General features: G+C 48.8%; 1 protein-coding gene across 1 annotated transcript in view; it reads left to right on the top strand.

Moving 5' to 3' along the window:
• Positions 1–20,713, top strand: part of KIF5A (kinesin family member 5A) — a 68,011-nt gene that overhangs the window by 40,695 nt on the left and 6,603 nt on the right. Inside the window, exons 12-23 of the mRNA XM_055003525.1 lie at positions 449–624; positions 880–948; positions 2,215–2,421; positions 3,636–3,782; positions 4,277–4,465; positions 5,303–5,420; positions 6,972–7,030; positions 9,257–9,366; positions 10,772–10,873; positions 12,662–12,722; positions 13,299–13,370; positions 14,464–14,568. Coding sequence (XP_054859500.1) covers positions 449–624; positions 880–948; positions 2,215–2,421; positions 3,636–3,782; positions 4,277–4,465; positions 5,303–5,420; positions 6,972–7,030; positions 9,257–9,366; positions 10,772–10,873; positions 12,662–12,722; positions 13,299–13,370; positions 14,464–14,568 — 1,415 coding nt within the window. The remainder of the gene's footprint in view (positions 1–448; positions 625–879; positions 949–2,214; positions 2,422–3,635; positions 3,783–4,276; positions 4,466–5,302; positions 5,421–6,971; positions 7,031–9,256; positions 9,367–10,771; positions 10,874–12,661; positions 12,723–13,298; positions 13,371–14,463; positions 14,569–20,713) is intronic.

The following is a 20,713-nucleotide window of genomic DNA, read 5'->3' as shown; positions in this document are numbered from 1 at the left end:
CTAGAAAAGCCCAGGTTTCTAGAACAGAGCAAGGCAACTTGGCTTGCCACAAGGCACATTGCTTTGCCTCCAAAAAGGTGATGAACCAATAAAGGTCCAGAGGAGTTAGCTGCGTTGGTCTGTAGTAGCAAAATAGTAAAGAGTCCAGTAGCACCTTTGAGACTAACCAACTTATTTGTAACATAAACTTTCAAGAACCACAGCTCTCTTCGTCAGATGCATCTGACAAAGAGAGCTGTGGTTCTCGAAAGCTTATGCATGCATCTGACGAAGAGAGCTGTGGTTCTCAAAAGCTTATGCTACAAATAAGTTGGTTAGTCTCAAAGGTGCTACTGAACCAGTAAAGGGGCAACATGGTAGCAATGACTCACTCTGAAGGGTGAGTGCCTAAAGCGCTGTGGCTGAGCGCCAAAAGATGCCCAAGCTGAGCCCCCTGAAATGCTTCCAGGAGAGAACGTCCCGGAGACGGAGCAGCTGAGCGATGAGGAGAAGGCGGTGGCTGACACCTGTGACGAGACGCCCATCAACGACAACAATTCCTCCATCGTCATCCGGATTTCGGACGAAGAGCGGCACAAGTACGAGGAGGAGATCCGCAAACTCTACAAGCAGCTTGACGACAAGGTCAGAGGCCCAGTTCTGCTGTTGGAGCAACCTGTTTTCACCCCGCCGTCTCCTTAGCGTTGAGATCCCTTCTGGCGTTAACCTCGATGCTTAGAGTCCTGTCCTTCTCCAAGAGTCCTTCCCTTTTTGCCTGCTAGCCTTTGCAAAAGATCCTGGGCTTCCGTGTCTAGATCCGTGTCTAGATCCGTGTCTAGATCCTTGCTCTGTTGGCGGAGCTTAAGGCAGCTGGTGCTGAATTGTCTTCTTTCCATCTAGGATGATGAGATCAACCAACAGAGCCAGCTGATGGAGAAGCTCAAGGAGCAGATGCTGGATCAGGAAGAGGTGAGTCGTGGACATAAGAGGCTCCCCTCCAGATCAGACTAGTCTCACGTGGTGGCTGGGCTAACCAACTGCCCTGGAGGCAAACAAACAGGGCACAGGTGCCAAGGCCTTCCCTTGGCGCTGCCTCCCAGCACTTGGTTTCAGGATTTTACTGCATTTCACGTGGAGGTTTCCTTTAGTCGTCTTAGCTAACTCCTCCATGTATCTGTTTGATCACCTTTTAAAGCTATCTGTGCCATTGCTGCATCTGCTAGCAGCGAATTTTACAATTCCCGTCCGGTAAAGAAGTACTTCCTTTTTTTTGTCCTGCACATCTTGCCTATCAACAACACTGGGTACTCTGAGTTCTAGTATTACAAGCGAGGGAGGGGGGAAATTGTCTCTGTTCATGCACAATTTTATAGATCTCTGTTGTGTCTATCTTCTTGATTTTGGTGTGTTTATGTGACCGTGTGTGTGCACACACATATGTCCATCACTGTATGTACGTTCTTGTATGTCCTCACTTCCTCCCGTCGCTTTGTTCTTAGTACCCTACCTGTTCTGATTCCTGTCTATTTCCATATGATAATAATCAGGGCTTTTTTTCAGCTAGAACAAAGTGGAACGGAGTTCCGGCACCTCTTGAAGATGGTCACATGGCTGGTGGCCCCGCTCCCTGATCCAGACAGAGGGGAGTTTAGAATGCCCTCCGTGCCGCTCCAGTGGTGCAGAGGGCAATCTAAACTCCCCTCTGCCTGGAGATCAGGGGGCGGGGCCACTGGCCATGTGACCATTTTCGCCTAGGGTGATTTAAACTTTTAAAAATGCCCCCTCTTGTTCCAGCTGACCCAAAGTGATGTCATTGTGCGGTCCTGAGTTCCACCACTGAGTTCCACCACCTCTTTTCCCAGAAAAAAAGCCCTGATAATAATAACATTCGATTTATATACCGCCCTTCAGGATGACTTAACACCCACTCAGAGCAGTTTACAAAGTTTGTCACTATTATCCCCACAACAAAACACCCTGTGAGGTGGGTGGGGCTGAGAGAGCTCTGAGAGAGCTGTGACTGACCCAAGGTCACCCAGCTGGCTTCAAGCGGAGGAGTGGGGAATCAAACCCGGCTCTCCAGATTAGAGTCCTGCGCTCTTAACCACTACACCAAACTGGCTCTCTTTTTGGATCCCCTTTCCCCTCTGCTTGCCCTCTCTCTTGGGCTTTTCCAACCGTTCTTGACCTGCTTGGGCTTTTCCTATCCACCTCTCTGCCCTCTTCGCCAACCAGCTGCTAGTGTCAACTCGTGGGGACAACGAGAAGGTGCAGAGAGAGCTGAGCCACCTACAGTCCGAGAACGACTCCGCCAAGGAGGAAGTGAAGGAGGTGCTGCAAGCTCTAGAGGAGTTGGCTGTCAACTATGACCAGAAATCCCAGGAGGTGGAAGAGAAAAACCAGGAGAACCAGCTGTTGGTGGATGAGCTGTCCCAGAAAGTGGTAAGCGCAGGGGGTCAGATAGGCAAATTATTTGGTGGAAGGGGGTCAAGAGGGACCACACCGAAGATTAGATCCAGCCAGCTTTTTCATTCAGTCTCACCCACTTGCTCTCCTTCCCCCAGCCCGCATCCTGTGCGGCTTTTGTCCATGCAGATTCCATCATTCCCAGCATAAGCTTTTAGGGTGGCCAAAGGGGATTCTTCTTTCCTTTCCGACCAGCAGAAAAACTGGTTCAATCCAACCCTGCCCCTCGGCGGAGGTTATGTAGAAGTGTAGCCAGAGCACATAGCGTGATATCAGGCACAGAGGATTTGGCTCCTGAAGAATTTCATTTTTCACTTTTTTTTTTAAAGTCCAAACAGACTTTATTAATGAAATAAAACATCCTTATACATATAATGATAACATTCGATGATAACATGAGCTTAAGTGATACAAAATGTTGAACACGTAGATTTTGACAAGTTTCGTGCTATGGCCCACAGTCTGAATCCTCTATTTCTCTTGTACCTGGCTATTACTTTGAACTGAAGTGCAGCCTAGAGCCTATTTTGAATGCTGGAGTGTAGCCCTGGGGTTTATGGATTACCACTTCAATACAGAACGTTCACTAATACTAATGAGAGCTGGCATCTGTTTCTCGGTTAGGGTTAGGCTTGTATCTGTGGAGTCTAACCCTCTCCAGAGGATTGAGCTGGGAGGAAAACTCTCTTCCTCTCTAGCCCCCCATCCAACCCAAAACAAAACAAACGCATGACTTTATTAGATTCATCTCTATGTATGAATTTCTTTCCAGCCCTCAAAGAACTTTCAAAGCAGCTAACAGTCACCATAAATTACATGAAAAGTGACGTTCAGAGCATGAATTCAGTGGTAGGCAGAATAGAAAAAAAATGAAAAGCAAAAGATTATAAAAAGTCATCAGCAGTGGAAAAAAACCCATCCATGCCCTTGGTCCAGAGATCATGGCTAGAAGGGTTATAATGCAACAGCCTTGCTGAAGCTAAATGCAACTGTCTCTGGTCAGTGTTTGAACAGGCGACCTTCTGGAATCTCCCCCATAGGCTGCCTTGCATTCTGTGAAGGAACACAGGCAGGGACATGAATGCAATAAAGAAATCAAGACTTCTGTCTTTGCAAACCAGAGGTTGGGTAATAAGAAAGTGTGCGCAGGTTTCCCCTGCGGTGGCTAAGCCATCTCTTTCCCTTTGTAGGCCAACATGCTATCCTTGGAGTCAGAGTTGCAACGGCTGCAGGAATTCAGTGCGCATCAGCGCAAGCGTATTGCTGAAGTGCTCAATGGGCTCATGAAGGATCTAAGCGAGTTCAGCGTCATTGTGGGCAACGGGGAGATCAAGCTGGTAAGAAAGAGGGTAACTGCTGGGGGAGTCAGACCTGTCGTAGCCTAAGTCTACTTCCTTGGAATGCATGATGGATTTGCTCAACTCTGTGTTAATATCACCTGCATTGCCCCAGAAACCCTCACCAAGCCTGGGTCAGAGAATGGCAAAGCAAGGATTAATGGGAAGATAGCTCACAAAGTCACTTGGTGAGCTGGTCAAGGTCACCCAGCTGACTTCAAGCGGAGGAGTCGGGAATCAAACCCAGTTCTCCAGATTAGAGTCCTGCCGTTCTTAACCACTACACCAAACTGGTCCTCTGCAAGCAACTCAAAATATTTACTGAGGGCAATAATGGAAGCTTGCTACCTGTTCTCTGTTGTTGAATAAGACTCAATTGTAAACATTATTTTACACACAAGTGTGACATGAGTGAGCTCTCTGTGCCTAGAGTGTACAGGGATTCCTTTCCGGATACGTCCCAACCCCCAACTCTCCTGCTTTCTTATTCCCAGCCGGTAGAGATTAGCGGTGCCATTGAGGAGGAGTTCACCGTTGCCCGTCTCTACATCAGCAAGATAAAGTCAGAAGTGAAGTCCGTTGTGAAGCGATGCAGGCAGCTGGAGGGGCTGCAAGTCGAGTGTCACCGCAAGATGGAGGTGACAGGGCGTGAACTGTCTTCCTGCCAGCTTCTCATCTCTCAGGTCAGTCCTGGGACAGAGGAGATGGGAAAGCAGCCATGGGGTAGACAGATAGAACACCTTAGAACACTCTGTACCATGAAACATGGAAGGCATAGGGGTCAGGCTTCCTTTGCCTTGATCCAGGGAAAATGACTGAGCTTTGCTCTAGCCCAGGGATGGTGGAGACCGCTAGAGTAATAATTCTACATTCCTGAATTGGAGCACCTTCAGCCACATACAATCACCATGTAGAAACTGGAGATGGGCATGAACCGGGAAAATGGTGGTTCGTGCAGTTCGTTTAGTTCGTGTATATAACACTTCTGGGGCAGCAGAAGGTCTGCAGAAAACAGGCATCTGACGAAGAGAACTTGATTCTCGAAAGCTTATGCTACAATAAAATTGGTTAGTCTTAAAGGTGCTACTGGACTCTTTTTGATTTTACTACCACAGACTAACACGGCTAACTCCTCTGCATCCCCCTTCTGTTGCCTTGGAAACTGATTGATTGGCGCCAGCATGTCTTCAGTGACAAACCGAAAAACGAACCAAACGAACCAGCCTAAAAATCATAGCAGTTCGTTGCGAACCGCCAGTTCACAAACCGAAACAATGGCCCGGTTCGTGATGAACTTTGGTTCGTATTTCAGTTCGTGTCCATCTCTAGTAGAAACCTTTGGTTTGTCTGTTCCAAGTCTCACATGCCTTTGAATCCCTAGATGGAGGGGATTCAGAGCAGGGAAATGGGGAGCAGGGAAAGGGCTATGCATTCTCTTTGCCCTGCTGCATCTCCAATCCTGATTGCTCCACCAGAAGGACTTTCTTGATTCTTCTCCCTTGCCCCCCTTCCTTCCCCAGCACGAAGCAAAAATCCGCTCACTCACTGAATACATGCAGAGTGTGGAGCTGAAGAAACGGCATCTGGAGGAATCCTATGACACTCTGAGCGAAGAGTTGGCTAAGCTTCAGGCCCAAGGTGGGTGTCCAGGACTGGACCGTGTTTCCTGTAATATCAAGGGTGCTCAGCTACACAATACAGCTTCTTCTGTGTTTATATCAAACCACTTCTTGTCCTTTGCAAATTCAACTGTTTGTCCAAGAAATGTGAACCCTTCCTCTGCTGTTTTCTCACTGGAAAAATGCCACCTCCAAAAATTCATTCCCCCCGCCCCGCCCTTTGGGAGAACTCACAGATACCAATTTTTTCCTTGTAGGGGGTACAAAGCAATTTAACAATGACTTGTTTTTTTCCCAGCACGAAAAACGGCAGGGAAGAAAGGGGTTCAAGTTTCTCATCCTTTCCCCAGACCATTTTGCTACCGGCACTGCAAATGGAAAAGGAAACGTTTAAAATGATTAAGTTCACATTAATCCCCAGCAGCCTGCGTCGGCATGCTGGGTTCGGTTTCTGCCGTGCAATGGGCTGTGGTGTGAAATGTGGTGCAAAAAGTGGCTGGTTTTTAAATGCGGAATACTGTCGCCCCTGAGAACACAGGTGGCTGCTTGCAAAAATTCCCCAGGCCTAAAAAAGGCTAGAATCATGTTGAATGGTAGCCAAACAGCAAAGAGAGGGTACAATCTACTGGAAAGAAACCTGTGTTGGGAGACCCATGCCTGCCGCTCAATGTCTCATTCAGCCCTGAGAACGGGCCCTCCTCGGCTGTGCGAATGTCACAATGCAGGCACAACACCCCCAGCTTTGATTCATCTCTTGAAAATATCTCACAAGCTGGACGAGTAGTGCACACAAGCTGCCAATGAAAGGCCTGCTTGGGGGAGAAAGCGAGGCTAAGAAATCCTCTCCTAGATATACCAGCCAGGACAAGCTGACACAGGAGAGCCTTCAACGATGTAGAACGTAGAGGGGGTCAGAGATCCCTTGTGGAGCAAACCAGATGGCTGGAGATTCCTTCCACCCTTGGGGCAAGCCAGTTGCCTTCACCTGACTGTTCTTCACTGCAACTGTTAGTATTTTATCTCTTGCAAAGTGCGTGTAAATTTTGCAGTGATGTCCTTTGCAATTCTTGTTGTTCTCTCTCGCAAGGACTCTGGGAAGCAGGCCACTCTCAGAGCCAAGCAACAAGTGACGCCTGACACAGGTTGGACACTTGTCAGCTTCCCTCAAGTTTTGATGGGAAATGTAGGCATCCTGGTCTTGCAGCTGTAATGGAGAGCCAAGCTGTAAAACCAGGACACCTACATTTCCCATCAAAACTTGAGGTAAGCTGACAAGTGTCCAACCTGTGTCAGGCATCACTTGTAGCTTGGCTCTAAGTTCCATTATGTAGACTGATTGCTTCCCTCCACCCCTCTTTATATCCCACTACATTTTTCCATGATACCCTTGGAGCAGAGATTGACAGTGAGGGGCATCAAGGGTCTACACACTATATCTAGGCCAGAAAGTGGGATTTCGTTTGGGGTCTTTGGGCTCAAGTCTCTGATCATTGCACGCACCCTTGACTTTCATTCTTGCTGGTCTAATGTTGGCATTCCCTCACCAACTGTTCTTCATCTCTCCTAACAGAGACTGTACATGAAGTGGCCAAGGAGCAGGACCAGATCCAAGATACAGATGAAGTCAAAGTTAGTACCAGAGCAATAGCACCTCTTTCCTTATCTAGGAGACAGAAGTCTGGGATGGGGTCCCAGAATTGCTACGTGAGAGCCAAGCTCACTTGTCAGGACACTTGTCAGCTTCCCTCAAGTTTTGATGGGAAATGTAGGCATCCTGGTCTTGCAGCTGTAATGGAGAGCCAAGCTGTAAAACCAGGACGCCTACATTTCCCATCAAAACTTGAGGGAAGCTGACAAGTGTCCAACCTGTGTCAGGCGTCACTTGTAGCTTGGCTCTAAGGTGGTTGGTAGCTGCCACCACTATTGCCGGAAGCCAGCTGCCTCCACCCTGAATTGAGGCAGCTGCAGGCAATGGCAGGAGCTTGCTCGCCTTCTTTCCCCACTCCTTTGTTGGGAGTGGGGTAGGAATATGAGCAGTCAGGCCCCCCAACAGTGTAGGACCTGGGGCAGCTTGCTCTGTAGCCCATTGGCTATGACAGCTCCTGCCAAGAGAACATTTCCATGGCAGGAAGAGAATGTTTTCCCTTTTGACCAGCATCTTTGGCACTGGGCTGCTGTCATCCAAAAGAAGGTAGTGCTCTGGATTTGTATATCCTGGGCCAGAGATCCCAGCATGGGTGCCATATTGACTGTCTTTCCTGGAACTTACTTGCTTCTTTCCTCAAAGCAAAGAGCCAGTCTTGGCTTTCCTCCACCTCTTTGGAGACTTCTTTCTTTCAAGCTCCTTTGATCCAATGACCTTGAGAAGCGGATAAGGAGTCTTTATCTCTTTAAGGAAAATACGGTGGAGAGATACTTGGCCGCAGCCAGCATAGACCTTGGGTCTCTATCCACCAACAGATAGGGGACTATATTATCTTTTAGTAAAGTGGAAGGTAATTTATTTAAAATAGGAGCAATCCATAATTCACTATAAGAGTTATAATGAGGGCATTCCAGTATCCTATGGGACAAGGAGTCAACCTTTTTCAAAACACATTTGCAGAGTCTATCAAAATAAGGCAAATTGCAATATCTCTTTGGAGACTGAGGTTCCTCAGAAGACCCCATGAGGCATCACCTTTGGGTTGGCTTGGAACCTCCCAATGTTGTGTGATTCCTCACTTCCATGGCAACCGTTTTATGACGGTTCCATCTTCCATGGCAGCCAACACATTACCCTTTCTCAAAATTCCAAAACTGCCCACAGGTTCAGCAAGGTGGGAAGCCCCTCTCCTAGGCTGATTCTACTAAGCAGTGGAAGAAGAACCAACACAATAGCGGGGGGGGGGGGGGGAATAAAAAAATATGTGAGGCTGTTGAAGGGAACATAGGTAAATCAGAGAATACCAAAAATGCTTGGTATAAACCAGGGCTTTTTTTTCAGCTGGAACATGGTGGAAGGGATTTCCAGAACCTCTTGAAAATGGTCACACGGCTGGTGGCCACGCCCCCTGATCTCCAGACAGAGGGGAGTTTAGACTGCCCCCTGTGCCGCCAAGTGGCATGGAGGGCAATCTAAACTCCCCTCTGTCTGGAGATCAGGGGGCGGGGCCACCAGCCATGCGACCATTTTCTCCGAGGGCAACCCACTGAGTTCCACCACCTCTTTTCCCAGAAAAAAAGCCCTGGTAGAAAGAATCTACGGGACAGATCATATATGAAGCTGCCAGACTAGGTGCCTGGCATGTGGAGAACACGCATCAGTTTCCCAGAAGTTTCCATGGGTGAGAGGGACAAGGAACTGATCGCCACTGCCAGCTCCCTCTGACTGCCACCGGTACAATCTACTCCCTCTTGCTGCTGCCAGCGTCCTCGGCTCCCTCTGGCTTTGAAGTGCTTTTAGGGGAGCTGGTGACGGCGAGAGGGACCCGAGTGGACTAGATGAGACACCTAGAGAAACGACCTCTGCTTGGAGAAGAGGGATTCTCTCCTTCTTCTCCCTGGCAGAGGTTCTTTCTCACTACACTTCCCGTGGAACCTTGCGGGAAACTGACGCGTGTCTTCCACGCGTCAGGCGTCTCGTCTGTTTTGGCTCTCAGGCCAGACTGTTGGTCCGTACGGCCCCGGAATGTCTACTCTGCCTGGCAATGGCTCTTTTAGGTTTCAGACCAAGGATTTTCCCAGCTGTTCAGTTAAAATCCATTCTTAAGCAGAGTTGCCTGTGATCTTCTGCATGCAAGCTGTGTACATCATTGAGGTGGTGGCGGGGACTGCCTTCTGCCTTTCTGACCTGCTTCCTCCTTGTCCCAGCAGAAGGCCCTGGAAGTGCAACTGGAGAGTCACCGCGAGGCCCACCACAAGCAGCTGGCGCGGCTGCGAGATGAAATCAACCAGAAGCAGAAAATCATTGATGAGCTCAAGGAGTGAGTCATCTCGAGGGTGGGCCAAGCCACTTCCATGAGTGGGACGTGACTCGCCGTGTGGGAGGAGCGTCCCTTGCATGTCAGTGTTTGGGAGGCTGGGCTTACTGGCCAGTGGGAAAGATGCTGTCGCCAACGGGCATTGGGGTGAGGCCGGAGAAAGAAGAAGAGGCCAGCTCCAGTCATGGTGCTGAGTTGGAGTGAGAACCAGGAAGCAACGGTGGGGCTCGAAGCGAAGCCAGAGTTGCTCCTGGGCAAGCCTCAGTCTCCTGTGGCTCAACGCTGTTGCGCTATGTGGGATACAAGCAGGGGTGGACTGGGAAGTTGAAACTGCCCCTGAGCATACTGGGGTGCTCCCAGAGTCTCAGTGAATGCTTAGCTGAGCGGCTTGTGCAATGCCTCGCACATCGCCACCTTCTGTGCCGTCAAAAAGCCATGCCTGTTTGGTGTGGACCTGGCTGGCGGTGGTTTGGAAGGAGGTGGCGCATGATCTGATGCTCATTCACCACTGTGGTTCACCAGCGGCACTCCAGGGGCGGTGACCCACTGGGAACGATCCTGGTGAGTTAAAGGGCCAGTCGCTCCTGGATGTGATTCTTCGCCCTTTGACTGGTCAGGCTTCACGTGGAATGTCTTTGTATGTTGTATGACCTATAAGAGTTCTCTGACGCAAATGCAGAAAGGAGGCCTTTTCCTTCTCTCTTCTCATTTTTCTCTCTTCTTGTCTCTCTTCTCTTCCCAAACTCCCACAGGTCAGGACATATATATTTTTTGCAAACATAAACCAATTTCACTGTCCTGGGAATTGGGGATCTCTCAAAGGTGCTGGGGTCCACACACACACGCACAAAACTGTCCATTTCCGATCATTTCCTGGATGGAACCAGGACAGCTAATCCTATTTAAAAATCACTGCCAGAAAGCAACCGATGGTTCAAGCATGGCCACTGCTGGTGCTAGAAATGATGAATATGTGGTTGTATCAGATAGAGACATTGGCTTGAATTCTAAGCCTTGCTTCTTCTTGCTTTGCAATACCGGGGCAGTCTTCCACTGTAGAGCATGCTCCTTGGTGCTAGAAAATTTTGCTTATATGAGCCGGAAAGCGCATAGCATTTTGCAACAGAGGACCTTCTCTGCGAGGGACAAAGAAGGAGTGGAGACGGAAGCAAAACTTAGGATCCAGGCCAAGGTCCCTGGATGGGGGAAAGGGGAAGATCTCTCAAGGGCTGTGCGGGGTGGGAAGGGTCCGTGGCTTTTTGGTCGTCCTATCTTAAGCACTGATGTTTGCTTCCCGTGTCGATCTTACACTCAGGTCTAAGGCTGGTGAGGAAGGATGGCGGGCAGTTGGCATGTTTTCCATCTCTATGTTAGCATCTCTGTCTCTCCGTATTCTATCCCTGCGCAGCTTGAACCAGAAGTTAGAGCTCGAACTGGAGAAGCTTCGTGCCGACTATGAGAAACTCAAGAGCGAGGAGCTGGAGAAGTCACAGAAGCTGCAGGAGCTGACGTGAGAGACCCTCTTTCCCTTCCTCCCCCAGCCCACTTCTAGCTGGTGGGGCGATGGGGGAAATCGCAAGAAGCAGGAATCTTGTCTGAGAACAGACTTTTTCATGTTGCTCGATGCGACCGCTGTCAAAGCGGATTGTTTTGCAAAGTTGTAGACCTAAGATTTCTTTTTGTATGGTGGAACAGTATGGTGTAGCCTGATGTGGTCAATTCTCAGGGGCTAAGCCGGGTTGGTACTTGGATGGGAAACCACCAATGAAACTGGGTTTGCTCTGCAGAGGAAGGCAGTGGCAAACCACCTCTACTTTTCACTTACCATAAGTCTGTTGCAACTTGACTGCACACATGGAAAGATTTATTTTTAAGCGCCCACCTGAATGAGTAGTATGTGAATGAGACAAACACATGATCGCAAACGTGCGTGCTTATTAACCACCATTCATTATAGATCCAGAATTGGCTGCAACTCTCTATGGAGTATATACTTTGCGGCAAGCCTGAGTTCAGATCTCCTCCTAGCTTAGCCTTCCCCACAAGTTTGTTGTGAGGATAAAAAATAGCAAGGCCTAACTCAAAGAAGCTGCAATTCTTAGCGATCTGAAATATTTTATACCATTTTGTCCTGGGTTCCAAGTGGCTTACAAAAAGTGTTACAGCATCCAATAAAATCATGCCAAGCCATCTTACCGGAAGAGGGATGGTAATCTTCCCCCTGACCCTCCTCCCTCAAACACCGGCCCCCGCTGTTGAGGAAAATGCTCTCTTCTTCGGAGCGGATGGAAGAATACTGGATCCTGAATTTCTAAGTCAGGGCACACTATTCTCAGCCTCTCTTATCAGAACCCCCTTGAGCACAGAAATTGGTTTAATTTTCTGATTCCGCACACGTTGGATAATGTACTTTCGCAATAGTTTGGAAGTGGATTTTTCATTTCACACACGAAAAATTCAGTTCCAAATGATCTCTAAAGAGGATTGGAAGTGCATTATCCAACGTGTGCGGAATCAGCATGCCTCTTCCCGTCCCTTCCCCTCTCGCAACATGCAAACAGATTTCTTAAAACGTTGTGGAAAAAAAATGGGATTCGGGAGAAGCACAAAATGGACTTCCCCATCCTCGTTTTATCACAGCCGTTTGCGATGTCCCCCTGCCCCACTCTTCCCAATTACTGGGGGCTAATGCTTGGAAAGTTGGCAGAACTACCTTCAAGGACTGTGACAGAGGGCCACAATCCACATTATCTTTGACACGTGTGAGGACATTTTAAACATTTTATATGGCAGCTTGACCCTCCCAGTTCATTCTATATTTTAGATTGAGTTGTTAAACCCTTTCCCCTCTGTTTTGAGGACATGGTTTGTCCGGCCCGACTCACAGTCAAACATCAAAGTAGAGAGTGACCTTTAAAAATGACTTTGTTATTCCACACAGCTCCAAACACTGCGAGGGGACAGGAGAAGCTTCATGCTCCCCCCACCCCCCGCCCGCCATTTTCACCGGCAGAAATGGCTGTATATGGGTGCGAGCCTGTTTCCTTTTACTCTGTCTCCACATGCCCTGAGAATGAACCCCAGGGGAATACAGAGGAAGGGATAAACAGCACTCTCCCACAGACGTCTGGAAAGATTAGCTCCCGCTCTAAGATTTGACTGCAAATCAGGTTGAGCACCCAGATCCCAATGCAAATCAAGTGTAGTATGTATGTTGGCTCCCAACCTACATCTGCCCTGAAACGGACATATTTGCCCCCTTCCCCACCTTGACCACCCTTTCCTTTCTGCCTCTCAGATTTCTGTACGAGCGGCATGAGCAGTCCAAGCAGGACCTCAAAGGGCTGGAGGAGACTGTGGTAAGTATCTAAGACAGGGCTCATTTCGAGGGGGAATGCACAGGAACGCAGTTCCGGCAGTTCCCCAAAGAGGTCACATGTCAGGTGGCCCCGACCACCTGACTCTCGGCCATTTTGGGCCCGTTTCAGCCTGGATTGGGGCTGAAACGGCCTGGATTGGGCCTCTGACGGATGGTGGATCACTCTCCTGCTCATCAGCGGCCGTATCCTGACCATTTGGGGCCCCTTTTTGGCCATTTTCAGCCCCTTTCGCCATTTTGGGCCCAATTTCGGTCCTGAATGGCCAGGATTGGGTCCAAAACAGCCAGGCTAGGTGATGTCAGGGGGTGTGGCATATGCAAATCAGTCACGCCAATGACATACTTCTGGTGATGTCAAGGGGCGGGGCATATGCTAGTGAGTTATGCTAGTGAGATGTGCTAATAAGTTCCTCAAACTCTTTTTCTACGAAATGACCCCTTATCTAAGATACCCTGGAAAATTGTGGTAATTATCCAAGATGCCCTTGAAAGAGGCGAGACTGAACCTCATGGCGATCTTATCTCTGTTTTGTCTTTCTTTTTGTATTCTCTCTAGGCCCGTGAACTCCAGACCCTCCACAACCTTCGCAAGCTGTTCGTTCAAGACGTCACGACTCGAGTTAAGAAAGTAGGTGGTTCTTGAATAATTACTGAATCTAATTGTAAAATGACTGCTTCCTAGCCCCTCACCCACCCAGTGTGAACGACGAAAACTGCAAAACCAGACTGCCGATAGATAATGGTAGCAGTCTTTGGACTGATGAGGACTCAATATGCCCCAGCAGAAGATGGAATGTTGAGAACAGCCCAAGAGTCAATTCCAGGGCAAAAGGAAGGGAGGGGAAATTAGCCTGCTCAAGACCCTGAGAGCTTATAGAATCCTGGTAGAGGAGATGTTGCAGGGTGGTGCAGGATTTCGAAATTGCTCCCCATGATTCCCCTCGGTCCTCCAGCTTCCAATAATAATAATTCACCTCCGACTAGCACTTTAGAATAGTCAAACCATTTCTTATTATCTCCGTAACCCTTATAACCGCATTGTAGGTCGATAGGCTTATTTCCATGTTGCAGATGAGAGTTGGAGGTGCTGAGCTTGAGAAATAATGGTATGACCCCCAAATAAGTGCCTGGTAACGGAAAGGTTTGAACTGGGGGATTTTCTAGTTCACAGCTCTGTTTCTTGCAAGGGCAGAACTACGTGTTGCATTGGAGATCCATCACTGGGAATCCCTCCCCCCACAAATACTCATTTGACTTTTAAAAAGCAGGAACAGTTCTGATTTAGACTGGAGTTTTGATACTGCAGAAGAAGGAAGGAAATCAAGGAAGACACTCAAGAGCTTGTTTTGTTGCTCCCCGATAGAAGTAGGCCCTTGCCTTGAGCCAGTGTCCTCCTGATTGTAGTAATAATGATGATGATGATGATGATAGATTTATATACCGCCCTTCAGGATGCCACAATCAGAGTGGTTTACAAAGTATGTTATTATTATCCTCTCAACAATCACCCTGTGAGGTGGGTGGGGCTGAGAGAGCTCCAGAGAGCTGTGACTGACCCAAGGTCGCCCAGCTGGCTACAAGTGGAGAAGTGGGGAATCAAACCCGGCTCTCCAGATTAGCGTCCTGCCACTCTTAATCATTACACCAAAGTGGCTGTCAGTACCACGTGGCCTCTCCTTTCCCTCTTCCAGAAATACAATTTTTTTGTACTTCTTTTCCAGAGCGCGGAGCTGGAACCCGAGGATAGCGGGGGGGCTCATTCCCAGAAACAGAAGATTTCCTTTCTTGAGAACAACCTGGAGCAACTTACAAAAGTTCACAAACAGGTTAGTGGAGGGAAGAGAGTCAGACAAGCACAGTGAAGAAGTGTAGGGACCTGGGTGGGGGCAAGAGCGGTGTGGGCTGGGAAAAGTTCAGCCCTCCCTGCCCACTTTCCACTCATTCCTTTGGGGGGAAGCCTCTTCCCCGTCCCCCATTTTGCATCGTCTCTGTGTACGGCAGCAGCTTTGAGTGTCTGCTCATGACATCACCTTCTTTGCTGTGCCCAATGCCAAGATGTCTCCCCCAGTTTTTGTCCCATGCCTAAGTCCAGCCTGGCACGAAACACTGCACTGGCCTGATGCATGCACTCCACGCTTGCTGGCAGTCTCCTTCCCGAATCAATCCTCACCTTCCTTGGTACCATTCTTTGTCATATTGGCTTAGGTCTCTCTCCTCCTTGACCTTCCACTAAACAGTCAGACTGAAGGGGGACACGATGGCTCTCTTTAAATATTCGAAAGGCTGTCCTTTGGAGGAGGGCAAGGAGCTGTTCCAGTTGGCAGCAGAGGATAGGACCTGAAGCAATGGGCTTAAATGACATGCTGGATATTAGGAAAAACTTTTTCACGGTCAGAGTAGTTCAAAGGTGGAATCAGCTGCTTCGGGAGGGGGTGAGCTCCCCTTCACTGGCAGTTTTCAAGACGAGGCTGGATGAATCTTTGTCAGGGATGCTTTAGGCTCATCCTGCACTGGGCAGGGGGTTGGACTAGAAGGTCTGTACGGCCCCTTCCAACTCTGTGATTCTGTGAGAGTCCCAAAACACATCATAAGACTTCTAACTTGTACTGACCTCTCTGCCGTGTTCTGTCCATCTTGCTGTGCCACAGACACCAGCTTTTGCCACGCCATCTTGCTGGAATGGCAGGGCCATGGGCAGTGTATGGGGTCTGTGAGCCAAGCTACAAGTGAAGAATGACACTTGAACGGCAAGTGAACAGACTCACATGTATTCCTCCCTGTTCACTTGCACTCCACGTAGTGATCAAGTGGAGCGCAAGTGAACAGGGAGGAATACATGTGGGTCTGTTCAATTGCCGTTCAAGTGTCATTCATCACTTGTAGCTTGGCCCTTAGAGGGACAGGCCACATGCTACTTGTAAGCCTCTTCTTGCCCACTGTTTTGGTCACAGCCTCATCTCATCAGATCTCAGAAGCTAAGCAGAGTTGGCCTTGGTTAGTAATTGGATGGGAGACCACTCCAGCGAAGACCAGGGCTGCAGAGGCAGGCAATGGCAAGGCGAGGCAAGGCGAGACTAACCTCTGTTAGTCTCTTGCCATGAAAACCTCACCAGGGGTCACCGTAAGTCAGCTCTGACTTGAGGGCTGGATTTCATTTCATGTACAGTAAGGGTGATGTTCCTGGTACTGTTCCCGGAACTGGTGAATCATACCACTTTCTTCCTGGATGTTAAAATAAGGTTCTTCCTATGAGAGCGATTAGGAAAGAGGCCCATTAGAAATGAGATCATCAAGCATTCTATTAAAAAAACATAAATCAATATAGTGAAACTTTATGGAATGCTTGATGAGACCTCGTTAGATGCGAACTGTGTCCTTGAAGGAGCAGAGAGCTCACTTCGTGGCCATTACAATGTCTGTTTTGTGGTACTTCATTGAACTAATAGCACATTACACTTTTCTCTGGGTCCTCCCTGGGTCCGTGCAATCAAAGGTGTATTGCAAGTTCTGTGCCAGGAATATAATGCTAGGCATGGACGGGCATGGTTTGGATTGGGACCACAGGGAGATAAAGCTTCGTCTTTTCTTCACCCCTCCTATGCCATTTTCCAGACCTGAATGGCCTATGGGGGCTGCTATGTGCCCCTTTGGGGGTTCCACGTGCATTGATAGGATCCATGTTTCTCCAGTGGGGGTGCCCTCTTGCCACCTGAGGCTAGATGGGGGGGCAACCCAAGGAATGGCCTCCTTGGTCACTGCTTTGGAGATGTTCGTAGGGTTGTCAGGTCACTTTACCCTCCCAGTGGGGCAGGGGGAGAGACCTGGCTCTTACCTCCGTCTTCCCCTCTTGATGGGCTGTACGATGATGTCATTTCCGGCGACATCACTTCCATTTCCGGTGACGTCACTTCCAATGATGTCACCGCGCAAACACAGGAATGCACACACTTCACGGCAGGCCTATTTGGGCCTCAAATGGGCCCAATTCTGCTGGGTTAGGGCCCAAATCGGCCTGCAGTGAAGCGAAAATGTGCTCTCAGGCAGAACAATGATGTCAGTGATGTTATCGTGCTGCTCCGCGAGTTCACCTGGGAGTCCTGTTCCCATGCCTTCACCCCCACCCACCAGATAAGTGGAGGTGGGGGGTGGAGACTGAAAGCAGGGGATCTTCTGCCCCCACCGAGGGGAATGGGATCCCTAGCTGTTCACCACCTTGGATTACCTTATTTGGGTAGAAAGATGGCATAGAAAGGTTTTTAAAAATAGCATCTTCAAATTGGGAAGAGATCATGGAGGAGAATTCTTAAGTCCCCTCTCCTCGTGTACTGTGATTCCAATCCATTGTGGGCCTACGTGGGCCTTTAAGTTCCCAGGACAGAACTCTCAATACACCTTTGATGGCAACAATCCAGGGCAAACGGATGGTGCAGTTGGGATTTAAGGCTGTGTGGGTTTGTAGAATTTTCTCCAATAAGGTTTGCAGAGTGGTAGGCAAGGGACATAAGAAATTGAGGAGGGGGGAAAGTCATGGAGGGTTTTTCTATTTAACAACTTCCATGGCTGAGTTTTAAAGGGGGGGGAACGTGAGTGTGGCTGTAGTGACATGTTGGCAGTACCGTGGTGATGCTGAAGAGTTCCAACTTCTACAAGCTCCGACCTGAATGTGGCTTTCCTGCAATGGAAAGAGGAGCTTTAAAGACAGACAATCACTGTTATGATAGTTCTGTCTAATGGGAACGAACGTGCTGTGAACTGTTGCGAGGGGATTGGGGAGGGACAGGATTTTGGAGCAAGTCCAGACAGCATCTCACCTGTTACATCTATCATGGGACCACCAGGGAGACGGGTAGCCGCTTCTGAGCCTCTGCAACTTACCTGTTGGAATTCTCTTCTGAAGTGCCGCGGGGGCCTGTTTTAAATCAGAAACATGGCGCAGGTGGAAGGGAGGCTTCAACCCCCCCCCCGCTCCATTTTCCTGACTCTGTCTTTGAGCTGCTGAGGAGCTGCATGTGCAATATTCAGTTCAGACCCAAGATGGTTTTAGATGTCTTCTACAATCATCTTTTCAGTGGGTGGGAGAAAAATGCAAAGATTGCCTATTCGTCTGTTGTGTGATTAGCACTGACATGATGAAGATCTCACTTCTCACTTGGCAGCGTCTTCCCATCCCAGAGCTGGCAGCCCCTACTTTAAACATTTTCTTAATATGCATTTCTAGAATTGCCATCCTTCAGTCTTCAGCCTCCTGCCCTGGGTAGGTTGGAGGGTGCCTCTAGATGCATCTTGGCAAAATGTGAGTGTATTAATTTTCTTCCGCCCCCACCCCACCTAATAACTGCCTACCAAAACAGTAAAGCTGTGGAATGTGTTTGAGGGGCATCTATTATAATCACATGGTATTTCCAGTGTTTCAAGCACTTCTTGTGCATTATCTCATTGTAATTCTTACAAAAGCCCTGTAAGGTAGGCCAGTAATACAACCTAGATCTTGCAGAGGGGGGGGCGGAGCTTCAGGCTGAGAGGCTTGCCTAAGGTCACTTGGTGAGTTTGTGGCTAAGATGAGGTTTGAACTGGGGGCCTCCTAGATCACACATTTTCTTTAGTCACTAGGCTGCTCATGCAACCAGACTGGGTACTCACCCCATGGCTTCACAATTACTATCAACCAAAAGAGCCAATTTACTTCCATCACTGGTATAAGGCCTGCATCTCATGGAGGCTTGCAGCTTACCTTTCTCTGGGAGGGGCTTTTTCAAGGTGGGAACCACATGCCGACCATAAGCCCTACCAGGCAATGGCTTTGCTGACTTTCCTGGAACATGGGGAGGGTGCCATGTTGGGGAAACAGTGCTCAGAAGAGCCACCTATAACTCCCATGCCACTGAGAGTCTATCTACATGAGATGCCTCCATACGTGTTCATCAAGTGTAGGGAGACACAATATTAGCTGGGAAGCGGAGTTTAAAAAGACAGAGCTGACAGAGATCGATCCTCAGAGGGTTTTGTTAATTTCATCTTCACCCCTCAGAAGGCTCTATCCATTTCACCTCTCCAGTCTAAAACTGTGTGGGATCGCAACAGAGGGCAGTGAGGAATGGAAATGGGCTGGAGCTGCCTTCCAGAGCTGGGCTTGGACCTGGAGAGGTTACAATGGGCTGAAGTTTCCCTTCTGGCATTCCACAGCCTCTTCACACAGCTCCAGTGTATAGCAAAGCCTTTGCCCTGCCGCCGGCTCTGTCTTTTTAAACTGCCTTTCCCAGCTAACATTGCACCTCCGTACATGTGTTCTTCACGTGTCAGATGTCTCGTGTCGAGAGACTCTGAGTATCACTGCAAACATTGTATAAATAATTATTAAATAAAATAATGGTGACATTTGAAAAACGTAATACATTGTTTACTCCCATATCCTGTCTCAGATGCCAATATAGGATAAGATATTGCTCTCTTCCAACTGCTTTGCCTTGACTCTGCCTTCTGTGATATGGGATAGAACAGTCCCTCAGTTGTATTGTCGAAGGCTTTCACGGCCAGAGAACGATGGTTGTTGGGGGTTTTCCGGGCTGTATTGCCGTGGTCTTGGCACGTGGTCTTCGATCCCTGACAATAGCCCTGCAGAGAAGATTAGCACATCAAGTACCAATCCATATGCAAAGAACCTCCTCAGGATACAGTGAAGCCTCCCGCCATTAGCATTCCACACCCTGGGAAACTCTTACAGGATGACTCAGCTCAACCCCACCCCTCCTGAGTAGATACAAATGACCTACATCTTTTCCACACTGTGACACTGAGAGATCTCTGTCTTTTGGTGCTACACCTCTGAAGATGCCAGCCACAGCTGCTGGCGAAACGTCAGGAACTACAATGCCAAGACCACGGCAATACAGCCCGGAAAACCACAACAACCATAGTCCCTCAGTTAGCGGCCCTTCAGGGTGGGATGTTTTTCACTGTGACATTCTGGAGGATATGAATGCCGTTGAAGGGCATTTGCTATAGCGGAGCAAGGAAGCTAAGGGGTAGAGAGATGCTGGTGCATTGGAAACAGGTTAAATACAGTTTATTTAGACAATGTGTATGCTGCCTCTCCACAGACCTGTTCAAAGCACATCACAGCATAAAGACAGTAAAATAAAAACAACACCCTGAGAATTGACGTTTTCAGGTTTCAGTGGCAGTCCTGCATAAAGCAAGTTATCTTACTTGAATGCAACCAGAGCTTTGCACCATGGTCAGTTTCCCCTTTGCCCGTGCCTGATTTAGAAAAATGATAGGGTCACTAACCCTTCCCAGCCATGGTCTCCTCCAGGGCTCATTTTGAGGAGAAATGCACAGGAACGCAGTTCCGGCAGTTCTCCCAAGAGGTCACGTGTCAGGTGGCCCTGCCCTCCTGATTTTCAGCCATTTTGAGCACATTTTGGCCTGGATTGGGGCTGAAACAGCCCAGATTGGGCCTCTGACGGGTGGTGGATCACTCTCCCGCTCAGCAGCAGCCTGATCCTGACCATTTTGGGCCTCTGTTCGGCCATTTTCAGCCCCTTGTTGCCATTTTGGGCCAAATTTTGACCCTGAATGGCCAGGATTGGGTCCAAAACAGCCAGGATAGGTGATGTCAGGGGGTGTGGCAGATGCAAATCAATTATGCTAATAACACATTTCCTTTAATGGCAAGGGGCGTGGCATATGTTAATGAGTTATGCTAATGAGTGCCTGCAGTTCTTTTTCTACAAAATGACCCCTGGTCTCCTCCCATGGCAGGCCAGCACACATCTGCCTTCTGCTACCCTAGCCCTCTGAGATCTTGTCAGCCTTGGCTAATAATGCCACATTTCTTTGCAAGTGTGATCTGGTAGGATTTTTTGCCCAGTGGGCCCACAGTACTGGACCATTGGGTGGATATTGGTGGGGAGAAAGCGAGGTAGGTAAACCGTCTGTGATGAAACGCAGATGTGTTTTGGAGGTTGCTTT

This window comes from Eublepharis macularius, chromosome 19 (genome assembly GCF_028583425.1).
Source record: "Eublepharis macularius isolate TG4126 chromosome 19, MPM_Emac_v1.0, whole genome shotgun sequence".
NCBI lineage: Eukaryota > Metazoa > Chordata > Lepidosauria > Squamata > Eublepharidae > Eublepharis > Eublepharis macularius.
Note: the sequence above shows the minus strand (reverse complement) of the source record. Positions and strands in the feature narration are given on the sequence as shown.